Source organism: Balaenoptera physalus (genome assembly GCF_965194825.1).
Source record: "Balaenoptera physalus genome assembly, chromosome: 7".
NCBI lineage: Eukaryota > Metazoa > Chordata > Mammalia > Artiodactyla > Balaenopteridae > Balaenoptera > Balaenoptera physalus.
Window position 1 is genome coordinate 122,888,816 of NC_138886.1, and position 20,269 is coordinate 122,909,084.

Below are 20,269 nucleotides of genomic sequence, written 5' to 3' on the forward strand. Positions count from 1 at the left end.
TTGAGTTCTGACTGTGCTCAGCCCGATATCACTTTGAGTCCCTAGAAAGTGATGGTGGCTGATCTTGGATGCCGTCTGGGAATTCAGGAGGGGATGGGCAGGTGGCTCTTCTCCCCGTGGCTGATGATGGATTGGATGCCGTCTGGGAATTCAGGAGGGGAGGGGCAGGTGGCTCTTCTCCCCGTGGCTGATGATGGATTGGATGCCGTCTGGGAATTCAGGAGGGGAGGGGCAGGTGGCTCTTCTCCCCGTGGCTGATGATGGATTCCTGTGGACCAGCCCCACCACCACCCCAGGTTCTGTTGGTCAGCAGGTTACGGGGCCAGGCTGGGCTAGGGGCGGGGGATGCCCTGCACCTGTCCTGGGAGTGACGGGAAGGAAGGATGCCCAGGAGGAAAGCCCCCGATGGGCACCTCCTCCTGCAGGTCGGGGGCTCCGATGCCCTTTCGCAGAGGGAGGCCTGGGAGGACAGGGTGATCCTCGGAGAGCCGGGTGGGCTCACGCTCGGGTCTCTGTGTCCTACACGAGCGTGTGAAGACCTCTCACCTACACTGCAGACCATCTGCTTGCTTTCTCTGAGACAGAGTCCGTCTGGACTGCAGGCGGCTCTCACATCAGATTCTGGGCTCCTTGAAGTCCCAGGCCACGTGGCACTAGGTTTTCTTTTTCCTTAGCATCTACTAGAAGCAAAGTAAATATTTACTGGAAGGATTGAACAAAACACATCCTGAGTCTCTGATACAACATTGGATGGTGAATAAGGTCACGTGATGTGCTTGTGGCTTCGGAGGTCAGGGGTCACAGTACTCCAAAGGCCTTTCCCTCGGCCCTCCCATAGGTTGCAGGCTTCCCCCAGCAACTCCACATGTTTTACTGAAAAATCCGATTTTCATATGATGTCACTTTAAGAAAGATAGTCATTTTTAACATCATAATGGTAAGTGACAATTACTCGAAAGTTTTTCTGGCTGGAATAATAACTGGTACCAATTTTTAAGTGCTTATTGTGAGCTATAAGCTATATTCATACTTTGCATATTTTAATAATTTAATCTTCCTCAGCTTAATTGAGCTTACTAGTCTCAATTTTCAGAAAAGAACAGTTAAGGTCAGAATTGAAACATCAGAGTAACTGGTAAATACAGGGTTTAAATATAGGCTTTTCTTATTCAGAAACCTCACTCTTGGGCCCCCGATGTCCTATTATATATTTCTCTATTTTTCTTTCTTCACATTTTTTTATTCTAACTCATTCATTGAAATTGTCAAGCTAGGATTTGAAAATTTGTACCAAGATAAGTTTATCTTTGTCTTCCTAATTATTATTTATGAAATTTTCTCAGGCTTTCATTTTTCATCATAATTCATAAAAATATTTGAAACATAATTGTTATATGAATGACATCACTGATAAAAAACTACTGCTTTTGGAGGTTGGTTGTGTCACCAATCCGCCCCCTCCCGTCCCCCAAGTGCTCTGTACTGGGATTTGTAGCTACAAGATTTTGTTACATCAAGTCCTTTTCTCTCTTATACTAAATTTCAGTTCCTATTCATGGTTGACCCACATTTTACACTGCAGATTCAACCATTTCAAATCAAGTCAGGCAGTCTTGGATCTGTTATATCATTTAAAATAGTGCATCACTAATGAAATACAACATGTAAATTCTTAACATAATGAAATATACTTATAAATGCCTTAGAGTAAAAGATGCAATCTAGGTGGGACTGTCAGTTAAAAGCAAGACTGAGAGACAGCTGTCGAGAGGGGCTTTCTCTTTGTTGTCCTGACACCATCACTTCAGGGGAGAGTTTATCCCAAAGACACTTACTGTAATAAGTGTCAGTGCACATAGTGGGTAATACCAGAGATGTGTATTTATTTACTTTGTCTCTGGACTAAGACTGCTGGGTTTCCATAGTCATAAATAGGTAGTTGTGCAAATCTGGAAAGAAATCTTATCAATCTCATACCACAAGGGTTTTTTTTGGGGGGAGGGGCAAAGCTGATTGGCTAAAACATAGCTGCCTGTGAGTTGTCTCATATGACTGAAATATTATTTAAATGTCATTTAAATGTTTTAGACAGACACTAATGAAATGTATCTCTATAATAGACTCATCTATTTAAAATATATATGTATACATTTATATATATGTATATATTTTGACATAGATGCATGAGTGTGTTTCGTGTGTGTGTGTGTGTGTGTGTGTTCCAAATGGATGACTAATAACAAAGGTCTCACATGACATCCTAGATACTCTGATAGCAGACTTCAGGTGGGGAAGGGAAGTACTATGGAAATACTATCGCCTAAACGATCTTGGTGTAGGTTGACCCTAAAATCCTATACCCCACCTGAAACTGGACTGTCATATTTTGGGGCTATGAGTATGGCGTTTCAGAACTACCCACCGTTGATAACCATCACTTTAGCACTTATTTTATTTTTACAATGTCTCCAAAAGCATTATCTTCCGTGTCCCATTTTGTAATCTTGTAAATACTTTTTTTTTTATAGCTTAAAAATCCTTTATGCCAGTTATTTAATATAAATTACAGAACACTTATGGGAATGTAGGACACAGTTGTGTCCAGTAGTCATCAATAGAATCTTTACTGATTATCATTTAAAGGTGGTGTGCCCTGCTAGCAATTTTCAGATACATATCTCAGGAAGGTCCCATTGTCTGCGCAAACCTTCGTGGCCTCGGGGGCAGGTTGGGTGGCTCAGCGATATGATGCCTGCGTGTAGCTCACGTTCAGCTCTAGCCCTCGGGGGGCTCTTGGAGCTTCCAGTCTCTCCTTTTCCCGGTTGATCACGTGTTGGAACCCATGAGGATGCTGAGTAATCCCCGCCCTAGTTTCCTGGTCCCTGTGATGCCTTCAGGCATCGGGAGAATTAATCACCGTAAATGCAGCAGTGAGTGAATGATCTAGACAGTTCATCTGAGGATATAAACTGGTCCTTCCCACCTACTTCAAAGGCTGATTCCGACCAGCTATTGTCATGGGAAACTAGTTTCTATATTCTGGGCATGGTTTTTATTCTGAAACATATATTCTGAATGTATAAGAAAGTACTTAGACATTTACGTATGAGTGATTTGTTATAAAATATGATAAACAACATGGAAGCACAGACGTATGAAGAAGTAACTAAAGGATGGTGAATCCACACAGATGGATGTGAGACGTTCAGTATTTTGACAAAACATACTAATACAGTTGTAAAATGCTCTTAATAAAGTGATGCACAAAACATCTGGATATAATATTGAACATACAGTATTATCTCAATATAGTAAAACATGTGTGAAGAAAAATCTGTTCCTGTTAGCAGGTCTTTGCTGTAGGATAATTTGATTCATTTGTGTTTCTGTATTTCCCAAAAACTCTACATCACGGGTCCTCGGGTAGGTGGTTTTTCCCCCCGAGGAGGCATTTGGCAGTATTCGGTGACAGTCTCGATGCCACACCTGAGGGAGGTCACTGCTGGCCTGTCGTGGGTGGCGGCCAGGGATGCTGGTAAACAGCCTGCAATGCTCCACAGAGCCATCCCCCCACCTGCCCCCGCCCCAGACAACAAAGAATTATCTGCTCAAAGTGTCAGTGATGGCGAGAAACTGTGCTCTATCTTATTTAAAATCAGGAAAAATAGGACATTAAAACCACAAGGAAAAGGCTTCAATCACAGGATACAGAAATCAAATTTTCTTCTGCAGACCACATTTTGGGGAAAACTGTCAAATATTATTTCTTTCAATATAAGAAATTGGAAAAGGTGCAGAATTAACTCTGATTGTCCCTATAATTCACGGTGTAAGCTCCGGAGCGTGAGCTTTGCCCAGTGGGACCCTCGGGCTTGGTATCCGTCATCTGAACCTGAATTTCTCTAGTCGTGGGCATTTCCTGAGTTGTTTTCTAAATCCCCAGTTGGCTTATTCTGGATCTAAATTGAAGCCTGGGAATACCCAATAGTCACTAAAGCTTTTTGAGACAAAAGAAATTGCGCCTGAATGAACACTTTATGTGAAAATACTTTGATTTCTCATCCTGGCAACATTCCTGAGATTTAATGCGGTGAAACCATTTTCAGAAAAATAAAAGTCTAGTGATATGGGAACACAAAGAAAACTATCTAAAAATAGCTAATAGGGGAAGGACTTTGCTTTTCTGTACCATGTCAGGTGGCCAGCTGTCCGTGATGCCCTTGACATAACAAAAAGCCAGGTCATGTTGTACATTATGATTATAGATTTTTTTTATAGCTCTGATCCCAGATTAAGCCAGTGTGATCATGTTATTCTGAAGGACGTTCAGTTAAGTTGTCGAGGTTCGCTTTTGCCATCGCGTTGTTTTCTCTATATGTCCACGTACTTCCTGCTAACCGGTACAATGTTGAGTATTTCAAACACTCTGTGTCGTGGCAGGCGTGATGCTGTCATGTTATCAGGCCTCAGTGTCAGCCCCACTCCTGTGCCAGCCTTTCCGCAGCCCAGAGTCACCATTGTAGTAAAAACCTTCCCGCACCTTTCTGGATGGTGCCATGGTAGCTGTACCGCTTCAGAAAGTCTGAGGGGACAGCAGAAGTACTTGTTTTCTGGCATTAACCACAGTCATTAATGTTGGCTTTGAAAAAGTTCTCTGCATCTCACATCTGACATTTGGGGGAGGGTTGCAGTGTGGACATCACTTTGAAAAATGTGATGAGGGGTCCGTAGCTCTTTCTACAAAAAAACAGAAAAACTACAGGACTTTGTCAGCAGTCATGACAACTTGTCTGGTGGTGATGTTGACCAGACACTAAAGGGATGACCTTAGTCCTTCTGACTGGCAAACATGCTTTCGCACCTGCTTCTTGCCAAGAGTGGGCTGGTGCTTTACATTTTTGTAACTCATCCCGTCACCACCCTTACCAGACAGGTAGGTATTCTTTTTCCGAGTTTAGTACAAGCATCTGAGGTTTAGACCATCTTTTTCTCTAGCCTCGTGCAGCTATTAGGTGGTGGAGCCAGACTTCAAATTCAGGTCTGCATCTCCAGAGCCATCACCAGGGGCCAGAGTCTGGCTTTGCCTGTGTTTCAGGAGAATTCCAACCCTCTCCACGCTTGGAATGGAAGACAGGCGTCTTCCCCACGCAGTGAGCGGTAACTTAAAAAAGTGATTACACGAGTGTGCTGTGATCTTTGAGAAGTTTGAGAATTTGAGTGTAGGTACTTGATTTGAAAACCTAGTTTCCCAAGATTTGTATCATGCTGTAATTTTTTTAAAAGTGAGATTTTAAGATGAGACTAAGCAATCAGTATTTGTCTAATTATCCAGTGGTGTTAGCCATCCTTCATCTAATTCTGGATAATTTAGTGCAGAACCTGTCAGCGTGTTTTGCCCTAAAATGCCCCCTCTCTTGTTATAACCCTATCTCAACATAAATAGAAGACCGACAGACGTGTCTTCTGTGGTTTTTCTTTTCTTCTTTCCTTTGAGGGTGAGAGATGGGGGTGAAAAAGGTGGTAATGAGTGACTCGTCACAATAAGGAAAAAGTTTTGTAACAGTTTAAAATTTTTCAATAAATCAATTAGGGAAGTATATTTATTTCTGTAATTAAAATGCTCTATACGTTCCCTCCCAGTACACTGGAGGATATTAGCAAAGAGGGTAGAAGAAGATTGAAAGAATCTCTGCTTGGCCTTCTGGGTTCCCTACATTCTGAGGTTTCTGGTGGGTTAGGATTTGGGGCTGGGGACTGTTTCATCAAGGAGCTTCCCATAGTGCACTTCTCTTGCTTATGATGGTGGAAATAGCTTATTAATTTGAACAGTGAAATCGGTTCTGTTTGCATAAGAGATGATCTGTTTGAGGTGCCTTTACAAGGCTTTTAGGTAAAAACGGTGAATAAAATTGAGTCAGTCAGTTGCCTCAGCTCTGTGCACTATCCGTTGCCCCGCTTTTGTGCTTTATGGTCAAATGTACTAAATATACAGTAAATGTAATGATTCTTTCCCATATCAAAGATTGAAACTTTAGGCGAGATTTAATTAGGTGCGCATTTTTTCTCAAGCTTCCCGGTGCATTTTGATGATTTCCTTAGATGTTCAGTTGCCTGTGCCTGATGTTCATAAAGTATATTTATAGCGTCTGGGCCGCTGCAGAGTCACCTGGTATGTTTCCTGCTATGGTAACCGTTCCAGTTACTGGTTTTGTTTTTTTTTTTTTTTTTTTGAGGAGAAAGTAATTTTTTTCATTATCTCAGGGACATTTAATTGAACAGGAATCTCATGTTCAATTTACTTTGTTTGCTTGAAATCTTATAGCCAAATATGTGGCTCTTTTCTCTTTGCCCCAATTTCCTTATTTATTATTTATTTCATATTTAATTATAGCATATGTATTTTTAAAAATTAATTTTTATTGGAGTATAGTTGACTTACAATGCTGTGTTTCAGGTGTACGGTAAAGTGAATCAGTTATACACATACATAGATACACTCTTCTTTAGGTACTTTTCCCATACAGGCCATTACAGAGCACTGATTAGAGTCCCCTGAGCTATACAGAGGTCCTTATTAGTCATCTATTTTATACATACTGGGGTATACATGTCAACCCCAGTCTCCCAATTTATCCCCCCCTTCCCCCGTCCATTTACTCATGTACTAGTGCAAAATGCAGTTGTGTAATTGGAAACCGGTGGATGCTTTTATAAGCTTATTAGCTTCACGTAATTGTGTGTTATACTGCACGTTGAAAGTATCGCATTATAATATTTAGGTGACGTGGCAACCAAAACAGTTAAATTCTTACAGTGTAGTAAATGTTGACTTGCCATGAAAATGAACACATTTACTGAAAGATATTTCTATAATGTGTTAACAGTGTATTCTCATTTGATAACTATTGTTTTTCTCTTGTTCCTTTTTTTCTTTTTGTTTGTTTATTTTTTTATAATTTACTGCTTGCCATTGCAGGAAGTAGAGGTTTGTATTCAGCTTCTGTATTTCACATTTTATTTTTGATTTTATATGAATCTTTACATTTTAATTACTCATAGACACTCAATTCACATTATTTTTCTCCTTAGGATGATTATTTCCGCACTTGGAGTCCAGGAAAGGCCTTCGATGGGGGTAAGAATGTCATTATTTTAAAATAAATGTTTTTACATGTTTGCGATCACTGAACTTTAAACATGATATTATTGCCTGGTTAGATTTTAAAATACTAAATAGGAGAGCTTAGATGAATGGAAAAAATTCATGCCATAATTATTTTCACTTCAGAATATTATAGTTAGAGATAAGTTACTTAGGTATCATGATTTGTCAAGGTGTCTCTCATTTTTAGAATCATATCTGATTTGTCTGATTTAGGCTTCTGAACTTTACTGTGTCCATTCTTATCAGTTGATACAAGTCACTTCATCCAGTTCTCAGATATATTCAAGTACCTTCACTAGGAAAGAGATTTATTTTTGCAGAATTTCAAAACAAATGGCTTTGCTGTCTCATTTTCAGTAAATAAAAGGTTTCCTTTAAAATGGAGCAGACTGGTAAATAGACTCAGCTGGTGTCTTAGTAAGACCCAAAAGGAAAACTCTTATATTGAAAAACTGTACTCGCAGTTTGTAGTCTTGTTTGGTCCCCTTGAGACGGAGGGCAGGACACACACACGGGACAGGAAGCCCTTCCCTGGGTGCAGGAGATGCCTGATCTCAATGCAGTCATAATTATGTAAGTAAACAGATTTGTTTACCAAACTGTACACTATTAGAACCAGTCTCTTCCTTTTAAAGTTTGAAACAAAAGAAATTTCTACTTTACATCGGCTGTAGTAACCTTACATAACATGGTATCCATGAAGCAGTATTACTTAAAAGTAGAAGTTTTTTTTTAAATGAGCCATACTATGCCATTAAAGGAAGCTTTACAGTATTGTGCTGTGTTTCCTAATATTTGGGATGAACACTACCTCAGCCAGCCTCTGAGTGGGGACCAGCTGGGATGGACAAGGAATTGTGGTCAACATGGAAATTAACCTTCAGTCGGAAACAGCCATTCACATCCTGCCCCTCCTGTAACATTACTTTCTTTGTTCCTTACTTCACATGATTTCACTGTTATTATCCAGTGTGTTAATTTGTGGGATTTACATAAAAATGATTTTGATTTGGTTACTGTAAGTCAAGCGAAAGGCACTAAAAGAGAGGCAATGAAAAAATACAGGCAAATATGCTTCACATCATTACACTTTGCAGATACTGTGTGTACAAATTGAAGGTTTGTGGTAACCCTGCATTCAACAAGTCTATTGGTGCCAGTTTTCCAACAACATTTGCTCACTTCCTGTCTTGTGTCACATTTTGGTCATTCTCACCTTATTTCAAACTTTTTCATTATTGTTGTATTTATTATGGTGATCTGTGATCAGGGGTCTTTGGTGTTACTATTGTAATTGTTTTGAGGTGTCATGAACTCCACCCAAATAAGACAATAAATGTAATAAATGTTGTGTGTTTGGACTGCTCCACCGACCAACCTTCCCTCCATCTCTCTCCCTCTCCTTGGGCCTCCGTATTCCCTGAGACACAGCAATACTGAAATTAGGCCAATTAATAACCTACATTGGCCTCTAAGTGTTCAAGTGAAAAGAAGAGTCACAAGTCTCTCAGTTTAAATCAAAAGCTAGAAATGATGAAGCCCAGTGAGGAAGGTATGTCATTGGTGGGAATGTAAATTGGTGCAGCCACTACGGAGAACGGTATGGAAGGTCCTTAAAAATCTAAAAATAGAGCTACCATATGATCCAGCAGTCCCACTCCTGGGCATATATCCTGAGAAAACCATAATCCAAAAAGATACATGCACCCCAATGTTCATTGCAGCACTATTTACGACAGCCAAGACATGGAAGCAACCTAAATGTCCATCAACAGAGGAATGGATAAAGAAGATGTGGTACATATATACAATGGAATATTACTCAGCCATAAAAAAGAATGAAATAATGCCATTTGCAGCAACATGGGTGGACCTAGAGATGATCATACTAAGTGAAGTAAGTCAGACAGAGAAAGACAAATAGATCATATGATATCACTTATATGTGGAATCTACAAAAAAAGATACAAATGAACTTATTTACAAAACAGATATAGACTCACAGACTTAGAAAACAAACTTATGGTTACCAAAGGGGAAAGGGTGGGGGGAGGGATAAATTTGGAGTTTGGGATTAACATATACACAGATAACCAACAAGGACCTACTGTATAGCACAGGGAACCGTACTCAGTGTCTTGTGATAACCTATAATGGAAAAGAATCTAGAAAAGAATATATATATATATAATATATATACACATATATATTCAGCCATACATATATGGCTCAATCACTTTTCTGTACACCTGAAACTAGCACAACATTGTGAATAAACTACAGTTCAATAGAGATTAAAAAAAAAAAAAAAAGCAAGCCGAGATAGGCCAAAAACAGTGAGCCAAGTTCTGAGAGCAAAGGAAAAGTTCTTGAAGGAAATTAAAAGTGCTGCTCCAGTGAACACATGAATGCTAAGAAAGCGAAACAGCCTTCTTGCTGACATGGAGAAAATTCTAGTGGCTGAATAGAAGATCAAACCAGCCACAACATTTCCTAAACCAAAGTCTCATCCAGATCCAGGCCCCACTCTCTTCAATTCTGTAAAGGCTGAAAGAGGTAAGGAAGCTGCAGAAGAAAAGCTTAAAGCTAGCAGAGGTTGGTTCATGATGTTGAAGGAGAGAAGCTGTCTGTCTCCATAACATAAAAGTGCAGAGTGAAGCAGTGAGGTGTGATGTAGAAGCTTTAGCAAGTTGTCCAGAAGATCTAGCTGAGATAATTAATGAAGGTGGCCACACTAAACAACAGATTTTCAGTGTAGACGAAACAGCCTTCTGTGGCATAAGAAGATGCCATGTAGGACTTTCATAGCTAGAGAGGAGAAGTCAATGCCTGGCTTCAGAGCTTCAATGGACAGGCTGAGCCTCTTGTTAGGGGCTAATGCAGCTGGTGACTTTAAGTTGAAGCCAATGCTCATTTACCGTTCTGAAAATCCCGTAATTAAGAATTACGCTAAATATACTCTGCTTGTGCTCTATACATGGAACCACAAAGCCTGGATGCAACACATCTGTTTACAGTATGCTTTACTGAATATTATAAGCCCACTGTTGAGACCTGCTGCTCAAAAAAAAAAAAAAAAAAAAGAATCCTTTCATAATGTTACTGCTCGTTGACAAGGCACCTGGTCACCCAAAGCTCTGATGGAGATGTACAGTGAGATTAATGTCGTTTTCATATCCGCTGTGCCGACACAGCATCTATTCTGCAGCCCATGGATCAAAGAGGAACATTATGATTCATGGGAAGAGCTTAAAATACCAACTTTAACAGGGTTTGGAAGAATTGATTCTAACCCTCATGGATGACTCGGAGGGGTTCAAGATTTCAGTGGAGGAAGGAACTGCAGATGCGGTGGAAACAGCGGGAGAACTAGAGTTAGGAGTGGAGCCTGAGGATGTGCCTGAATTGCTACAATCTCAGGATCAAACCTTAATGGATGAGGAGCCGCTTCTTATGGGAGAGCGAAGAAAGTGGTTTCTTGAGACGGATCTGCTCCTGCTGAAGACGCTGTGAAGACTGCTGAACTGACAGCAGAGGATTAGAATGTGACATAAACTTAGTTGATAGCGCAGCAGCAGCAGGGTTTGAGAAGACTGCCTCCAATTTTGAAAGAAGTTCTCCTGTGGGTAAAATGCTATCAAACAGCATTCATGCTACAGAGAAGTCATTCATGAAGGGAAGAGTCAGTTGATTCGGCAAACTTCCTTGTTGTCTTATTTTTAAAAACTGCTGCAGCCGCCCCAGCCTTCTGCAACCATCACCCTGATCAGTCAGCAGCCACCAACATCCAGGCAAGACCCTCTACCAGCAAGAATATCATAACTCACTGAAGGCTCATAGGATGGTTAGCATTCTGTAGCAAAAAAGTATTTTTAATTAGGGTACGTGCATTGTTTTTTTTTAGACATAATGCACAGTTAATAGGCTACAGTATAGTGTAAACATAACTTTTATATATTTTAAATATCTTACATATAAAATATATTTTATATTTTTCTTTTTAATTTTATATTAAAAAACTCATGTGACTCACTTTATTGCAATATTTGCTTTATTGTGGTTGTCTGGAACCGGTCCCACAATCTCTGAGGTATGCCTGCAATGAAATGCAGACTGAGGTATCTGTGCATGCTTTCTTGGGAAATGAGTTTTTATTGTGGAATCATAAACCTTGAAAAATTGGAGTTATCTATGAAACGGATGTTAACACTTAAATTTGCCATACTTGATGTAGCCAGTGACAAATAAGATGCTTTGTTTTTCTCATTTGTATGTGTGAATATGTGTTACACTGCAATTTATCTCTTGTTTAAAAAGAAAAAGAGATCGTTATAGAGAGGCTTCCAAATCCTGAGGTACTGGTAAGACTGATGTACTTTACTATTTGAAGAAGTTTTTAACCTAATAACTTGTGAAAATACCGTATTTATCAAGCAGAGAGTAGCTCAGGCATGATGATAGCTAATGTTTGTAAAGTGTCCTGTATGCAGTCACTCTTCTAAGTATTCAGTATATGAGTTACATTAGTTCATTAATCTTCATGGTCACCCTGCCGGGTGGATGGGGAAGATGAGGCCTGAGGCGTTGAGGGTCCTGCCAAGGTCATATTCCTACAAAGTGGCACCTGGCCTTGGGTCCAGGCAGTGTGACCCCTGCACCCCATTTCCTGATTGCTAGGAGGTGCTGTCACTCGTATGGTAGCACTAAGATGAAATAATGGCATACGAATGGAATTTTGAAGGTTGTGCTTTAAGAATAAGTATTTACTTGACTGAGCTTAGACATATTGCTGTTAGCTTTGTTTCTGTATTTAAAATGATATTTTGTACACTGTCAGGTTTTGATCGATTGAACATATAGTTGATAAATATACATGGGAAAGTTTTGTATTCAAAAAATAAGAAAGACGGGGAAAATTAGTTTGAGCTGCATGTATTTTTTTCTGTTTTGTTTTTTTGTGTTGAGTCAAATTAACCAACCCATTTGCAGACCATAGTGAGGAGTGAGAAAAATCATCCTGTTCTCACCTGGCTTTGAATAAGATAGATAGTGTCATCATTGGGCTAGAATAGATGCTTGAAATATGTTAATTTCTAATGCTTCTTGTTCTTTCTGATGAAGGAATTTTCCATTAAGGATCATTTTCAAAGTGATTGAGCTGTTGAACATAATTCAGAATACTTTTTATGAGTGTTTTAAATTTTAATATATCACATTTTCCATTGGCTTATGGACATCAATATCATATCAATATAAATTGATTTTCCCCAGTATCTTTACTGGGGGTCTTGCATATTTCTAAAAAGTACAAAGAAAAATTTACGTTAGCATATAACATTTTTCTGATAATGTTTGTATAATTTTTACCATATTCATTCAAAATTATATTTTACTTCCATTTCTATTATGTTCCACAAAATATGCAAAATACCACTAATTTAAATGTTACTTAATATTTCATAATATTAATGGCATAATTTCTGAGCGCAAAGCTCCTCTTTATGTATATCCATAGATGTACCCACACATACATACACAACATGGATACATAGTTACACACTGAACAAACACACATGTTGGCACCTGCAAACTTGCCTTTAGGTAAAAATCAACTGATTGTTCACATATAGCTTATTTGCCTTCCGGTTTTGCTGTGACATTTTCCATTTCATGTGAGTTTCTTTTTTTAATTAATCAGAACATTCCCACTTATTTTAAACCACTAAAATAGTAAGAGTTTTGGAAAAAATATAATGGTTTTAAATGAATTAAAGTAAAACTATTTTGGTGATAGTGAACTTGCTTTGAAGTAAAAGAAAGTATACTGATGCCATAAATAAATTGCTTTTGATTTCTCTACCTAGAATTTTCTGTGCCATTACTTCATTAGTTGACACAACATAAATTGCCTGAAAAATAGTTTTAACGAGGACGTGCACCTTCTTGAACATGGCATGAAAATTCTGTGTTTGCCATGAGAAACTGAAGGGGTAGTTCAGGAATGAACCTAGAGGGGCAGCATGATAAGCATTTTAAATAATTTAATAAATGCCTCAGATAAATATGCTGTAGATTTAAAATATAGTCACTTTTTTCCTTTTCACTACATTCTTCCTGCCTTGTTTTTGGTTGGGGGTTAATTTAGGTAATAGCCAAGTTGCTGAAATGTTTAGCCTTCGTTCTTGAGAGTTGTTGAGAGAATTTGCTTGTCCCGAAGTGCTGTGTCTCTAAGGATCACCTTTTATCCCAAAATTTTTTTCTCCAGCCTTTGATATCTAGGAGCCCCGAGATGAAAGAGATTCAGGCTAAATGTGTTTTCTATATTTCCCCAGTTTTACCTTCCAGACCAGCTGAGACCCCTCCACTTGGTCCTTACCGTGCGATGAATTACATAAAGAAGCTGAATTTAATAGATCCGGAGGTCTCAGGCAGATCAGTTTCCCTGTTACTGATGTGTTCCCCCTCCTGGTGCAGATTACCAGGGATGTGGAATTAGGGCAGGAGTGTAGCTGTGCTTCCATCAGCATCTGTCTGTCACCGCAGTTTCGCGCTGTGCTCTGTTTCTGAGCCTGGCCCTCTCTGGGAAGGGCAGCTTGACTCCTACTGGCTGCTTAAGTTGTATTTAAATTAAACAAACGTTCCTGAAGAGGTGATGGGCTAGGACACCATTCCTAAACGCCAGCAGCTCAAAATCTAGCTGCGGAAGATAAGCGTGGGCAGCTAGCTCTGTGTCTGCATGAGCCATCCTTGCCTGGGAGTGGGGAGCTGAGAAGAAGACTTAGTTGTACACTTATCCACTGCTTCTGTCTTTCCAGGAGCAGGTCTCAGAACTTACCCGATTCCCCTAATTTCTCCTCCTCATTTGCAAAGCATCTCACATATTCCCACAGTCACAGCCTGAGGTATCCTCTGCAACCACCTCTGGCTGCAAAGGGAAAGCTGTGGAGGCGTCATCTGGAGCTTTTTTTCCCCTCAGTGAACAGAGCTGTTGAGTATTATGGCCGTAATTATTTCTGAAATTGAAGAAGACTTGTGTTTGGGAAAATACACCCACAAACTCATCGTTCCCTTCTTAAAATGCAACCCCATATTCTTGAAGGTGCATGTATGTGGTGACACCTGTAGGAATTGTCTCTCTCCCAGATGCCTTTAACTTTCACTTGTTCCAGGAGGATAATTTTTTCATGTTCTGAGAAGATGTTGGTTGGTGGTCTGGACCACAGGCCGGGCTGGCCTGCTTCCCAGCAGAGGCTTACTGGTCCCCGATGCTATTTAGTTCATGAGCTGTGGTATTTGGGCACTTTTCTAGTAGAAAAATTGGTGTTCCCAGAATTGAAATTCAGTGGGGACAATATGCAAAGTTGATTATATGATTACAATATTTTTAAATGCTTCCAATCATTTAAAAATGTAAATTCTGAACCGTTATTTGATCTGAACCTTTATTTGATCAACACACAAGAGTTGATTTCAGATTTTTTTATCACTTTAGACAGAGTACTTGTTAGGGTTTTCAAGGGCTAACTAATAACCATGCCTCTTACATCATATGTTAGTTATATCACACATGTTGGCAACCTTGGCTTATAGAACCCTCTGGAAAACCTGCAAAAAAACCTGTGTTCAACGTAGAAACCAACAGGGCGTCTTCATTTACCCTGTGTCAGAGCATACAACTACACAGGACTTTGAAGTGAGAAAAGTACTTCCTCTCCCCATCCAATTTTGATTTCTTTATACAAGAATAGTATTTATTTTGTTTTATACCAAAATCTATAAAATATAGGAATCAAGAATCTTAGATTGTTTCATTCTATGTCAGATAGTGCCTTTTTTCTCCATAGAATAATAAAGATCTGGTCTGTGTTTTTAATTTATAAGATACAGTCAAGATTAATGGTACTTCATTTGGTTCGTATCACAGTAGCCTGCATAGGTGGCAAGAAGGGAATTCTGTTTATTTCTTTTCAGTGACCTTATGTGTTAGTAAATTGTGAATCAGATTTTTAGAGCGAGGGATTGATCAAATTCACTTCAAAGGTATTCTATTCTGATACATAAGAAATAATATCTTTATCTCAAACCTTGTTAATCTAACCTACTAATAAGATTGTGAAGGTTGAAAAACATTAGAGATATACAGGAAATGATACTTAAGCAGGAATCCTCCCCTGGATAAAGGAGTGATTTTCAGTCCTGCCTCACATGAGAATTACTAAGCACCCAGTTAAAATGCAGCTGCCTGGGCTCGATCCCTGAATGTTTGATTTAATTTATCTGGGACAGATTTGGAGCACTTCCTGTGTGTTTGTGTGTGTGTTTTAATTCTTAAAATTGTGATAAAATATACATAACATAAAATTTACTGTTTTACACATTTTAAGTGTATAGTTCACTGTTATTAAATACATTCACACAGTTGCGTAACCATCACCACCATCCATCTCCAGAATATTTTCATCTTCCCAAACTGAAACTTTGACCCCGTTATACAGTCACTCCCCATCCCACCCCCCCCAGCCCTTGGTCTCCACCATCTACTTTCTATCTCTATTATTTGACTCCTCTAAGGCCCTCATGTAAGCGGAATCATGCAGGGTCTGTCCTTTTGTGACTGACATTTCACTTAGCGTCACGTCCTCGAGGTTCACCCACGTTGTAGCACGTGTCAGAATTCCTTTCCTTTTTGGGGCTGAATGATGTTCTGTTGTATTATGTACGTGCCACATTTTGTTAATCCATTGATCCATTCATGGACACTTGGGTTGCTTCCCCACTTCGGTTATTGTGAAAATGCAGCTCTGAACATTAGCATACAAATATCTGTTTCAATGTCTGCTTTCAATTCCTTTGAGTATATACCCAGAATTGGAATTGCTGGATCTTGTAGTAATTCCATGGGTAATTATTTGAGGAACCATCATACTAATCTCCAGAGCAGCTGTATCATTTCACATTCCCACCAGCAATGCAGAAGTGTCCCAATTTCTCCACATCTTCACCAACATTTGTTATTTTGTGTTTTTTTAAAAAACAATATCCCTCCTGATGGATATGTATATATTTCTGCTTTAAGTTCTACAGTTTATTATTTTATGCAGATACATATGAGAATCACAGGGTACAAGTAATGACATCAAAATAACTCCTCTCATTTCCTCATTCTGTTCTGCACTACTGAGAAGTTTATGGTCAAAACAGCTGTTCTTTTGAAGGCAATCAAAAATGTCAGGGAATTTTAAATAACCTCTTTGCCTTTTCAGATCTGGTGCCAGAAGAAGGTGCAAAGGAGTTTGAGAATGGATTGTGGGAATCAAGAAACCCCCAAAGCTAGAATCATAGTTACCAGTGAACATGCACTGCCTATGTGTCAGCCTTAAAAAGTAGATACATTCTTTACAAAGTAAACAAGTTGAGAGAAGTTGGTAAAGGTAACAAAGCTAGTAGGCATAGCTGGGTCTGAAGTCTCCTGTTAGTGGGTTTGAGACCTTTTCTCTTTCTAGTCTTGTATGCATGTGTTCTGTTTCTCAACTCAGATGTATTTTTTATGAAAAGACATGGTAGGGATTGAAACCGCAGGCTGTGTGGGCAGGCGTGGGAGGGGGGGTCCGAGGAGCTTAGGTTCTTTATGTCTGGGTGCAGAAAGAATTCAGCCAGAGGCAAAGTGATAGGTAAGAAGTGATTTATTAGTGTAGGACGCTCGTGAGAAATGCCAGCAAGCAATCCAGCGCTGCCCCTAGAATTTAGTGGGCTAAATATTTATCATCAAAGGAAAAGTGGGGAGGGAGAGAAGACCACCTTCTTCCTCATTCTTGAGTAGACATCAAGCTTCCATCATCATCTCCTCCTCCACACCAGGTGGGGGAGTTTTCTTGTCCCTACGTGGTCAAGCCAGGACTGTCATGGCACTATTTAAATTAGGAGAAGGGTGGTAACGTATGCTAAAATATGGTAAATCCTCTCAGGTTTCGGTATAATGTCACTTGTTCCTTTATTTTTGTTTTTAAGGTGCACAGAGGAGCGTGTCTAGGAAATATTAACTCACTGAGCTCACCGGGCAGGATGTGGGTTTCAGTGCACCATGGTTTTATTGTCTGGGGGCAGGTCTCGTGCTTCTGTTGCTTGGTTTTGTTGTTAAGCAAGCCTGCTTTCTTGAGTGATCATTAACTCACAGGGTCTCCCATACTTTTTTCTCTACTTACGATCCCCTAGTGGGCTTAACTATTTAATCACCTACTTTGTCCCTTTACTCTGTCCCTATCAGGATGACACAGCGATAGCTAGCGATCATCCAGTATACATGGTACCCTGTTTAGAATTGCTCCACTACCAAGGAAAGGAGGTGTTTGTAACTTGTGTTCTAATTTTAGAATAGAGGAATATAGATTTTTAAACTCACTTATGTAATTATTCTCCAACAAGTGCAAGGATTTTTGCAGTGGGTGTATTTCCATTTCTTAGGAGCAATTACAGCATATCTGCAAGGCAAGAAAATGTTTTAACGACATAAGAAAGCCTTTGTGGAATACTTTCTTGGAAGTACTTTTCCTTGAAATCTCTTGACCACGATTCCCACCTCACTTCCTTACAAGCACTGGAGGAAAGAAGTACACGTGTTGGGAATTCCTGGTAATTCCCTGGCGATCCAGTGGTTAGGATTCCGCGCTTTCACTGCCAGGTGCCTGGGTTCGATTCCTGGTCAGTCGGGGAACTCAGATCCCACATGTCGCGTGGCGTGGCCGAAATGAAAACAAAAAGTACATGTGTTCTTAGGTTATTGAAGTGTTGGCGCTGAAACTCAGAGGTGCCTGTGCCCCGTCACTAACACAGCTGAGGAATGCCTGCATCTCAGGGAGCCTGGGGTCCAGCCTGGACTCAAGACTTTCTCCTCAGATTTGCCAAGCAGGCATTTACTATGTGAAGGCAGCTTCTTAAGTTAAACAAACATTTTTTTTCCTTATGTCCAATTTGGGGTCCTATATTCATGATCGAGAGCGAATAAATTCATTCTTCTACATGAAAATTATTGGAATATTAGAAACTAACCAATATGATACTCTTTGTAGGAGTTTTTGTTTAATGAATCACTTTTAAAATTAATGAATATCTTATGTTATTATTTTTTTATTTTATTTATTTATTTATGGCTGCGTTGGGTCTTTGTTGCTGCGCATGGGCTTTATTTATTTTTGGCTGCGTTGGGTCTTTGTTGCTGTGCATGGGCTTTCTCTAGTTGCAGCGAGCGGGGGATACTCTTCCTTGTGGTGAGCAGGCTTCTCATTGTGGTGCCTTCTCTTGTTGTGGAGCACGGGCTGTAGGTGCTCGGGCTTCAGTAGTTGTGGCACGTGGGCTCAGTAGTTGTGGCTCACGGGCTCTAGAGCACAGGCTCAGTAGTTGTGGCTCATGGGCTCAGTAGTTGTGGCACGTGGGCTCAGTAGTTGTGGCTCGTGGGCTTTAGAGCGCAGGCTCAGTAGTTGTGGTGCACAGACTTAGTTGCTACACGGCATGTGGGATCTTCCCGGACCAGGGCTCGAACCCATGTCCCCTGCATTGGCAGGTGGGTTCTTAACCACTGCGCCACCAGGGAAGCCCCATAATGAATATTTTAGATGAGAATCCTCGGCTGCTCATCACGAGACCCTGGAATGTCATGGTCACGGTTGCTTCTAGTTCTGACATTTCACAAATATTTTATATAAATTTTTTATAGATCACTAATTTTGCTCCTTTGCCCCAGACTTTATATTTTCCTCTTTCCGCAGCATGTTTCTTGGTGACTTTGCCCAGGCGCCCCTGAGGTGCTGAGATAAATGGCCAGTTGTGGGGAATGTTTGCTTGGGCCACCGAGACGTGAGCTGGAGTCACAGCTGAGGAATGCTGGCTACTTACCTCGTGCCAGACACAACCATTCTACAGGTGTCTTCCTCTGATTAAAACAAAAATTAGGAACAAATTCTAATTCAAAAAATTGTGAAACTGAATGAAAAACCTGTAAAACCTATACACACAGTAATATAAGATGTTTAGAATTTTACCTTCTCTCTCTCTCTCATATTTCTTTTGAAAAAAATTAGTAAACTTTTACTACTTTTATTTATTTGAAAACAGTATTCTTGCCCTGACGTAAAGTATTTGTCCATTTTATAGTATTTTTTAATAGCTAGAGTGGTCACAGAAATTCTTGGGCTTCATACCCTTGAACAATAATTATTTTGAGAGATTTTGTGAAAAATTTTCTTCCTTGACAAGTTTAGGGTAATGATATTGGGTTGAGCAGTGTTCCTTATTATATTAAGCAGCATACATTACAATTTGTAATTAATAAGATGAAATCAATTAGGCTTATAAGTACCATTTATGGAGTAGTAAAAAGGAGTACACACCCTGGATTCAGTTATTAAAACAATTTTCTACAGCATAAAAGATAGCCTTTTTAAAAGAGTAACATTGAAATGCCCCCCCCCTTTAATAATTACTTTTCCTTTTTTAATTTTAAATAATCTGATCAAAAAACATACCTTCTTGATTGTGGTCATGATACTAAAAAGAATTATCAGTGTTTCACTTGTAGAGCCTGGAAATTTATTTCTGTTCCTGTTTAAAGAGGTGAGAAGGTCTGAACAGAAAGATACTCTTTTAAGCACGGTTTATTACATTTTTTAAAAACAGACTTTATTTTTCAAAGCAATTTTAAGTTCACAGCAAAGTTGAGCAGACGGGCCAGAGATTTAGCACAAGCCCCCTGCCCCCCACTCTCAGGCACAGTCTCCCATCAACATCCCCACCAGACAGTACATTGTAACACTTGATGAACCTGCATAGACACATCACATCACCCAGCGTCCATAGTTTACATTACGGCTCACTTTAGCTGTTGTACCTTCTGTGGGTTTGGGCAACTGTGTAATGACAGGTATCCGCCGTTACAGTATCATACAGAGTATATTCACTGCCCTAAAAGCCCTCTGTGCTCTGCCTGTTCATCCTTCCCTTCCCACATCCCCTGCAACCACTGATCTCTTTACTGTCTCCATAGTTTTACCTATGGAGAGTGATAGCCCATTATTTTTTAGCACTGAATAATATCCCATTGTCTGGATGGAC

General features: G+C 39.7%; 1 protein-coding gene and 1 long non-coding RNA gene across 3 annotated transcripts in view; one reads left to right on the forward strand and one right to left on the reverse strand.

The window, feature by feature from the left end:
• Positions 1-20,269, forward strand: part of SPOCK3 (SPARC (osteonectin), cwcv and kazal like domains proteoglycan 3) — a 450,312-nt gene that overhangs the window by 139,298 nt on the left and 290,745 nt on the right. For both annotated transcript variants that reach the window (XM_082468990.1, XM_082468989.1), the window contains exon 3: positions 7,090-7,135. In XM_082468990.1, coding sequence (XP_082325116.1) covers positions 7,090-7,135 — 46 coding nt within the window. The remainder of the gene's footprint in view (positions 1-7,089; positions 7,136-20,269) is intronic.
• LOC309664131 overlaps positions 1-20,269 on the reverse strand; it is a 354,258-nt gene that overhangs the window by 22,665 nt on the left and 311,324 nt on the right. The gene's annotated exons all lie outside the window — the stretch shown is intronic.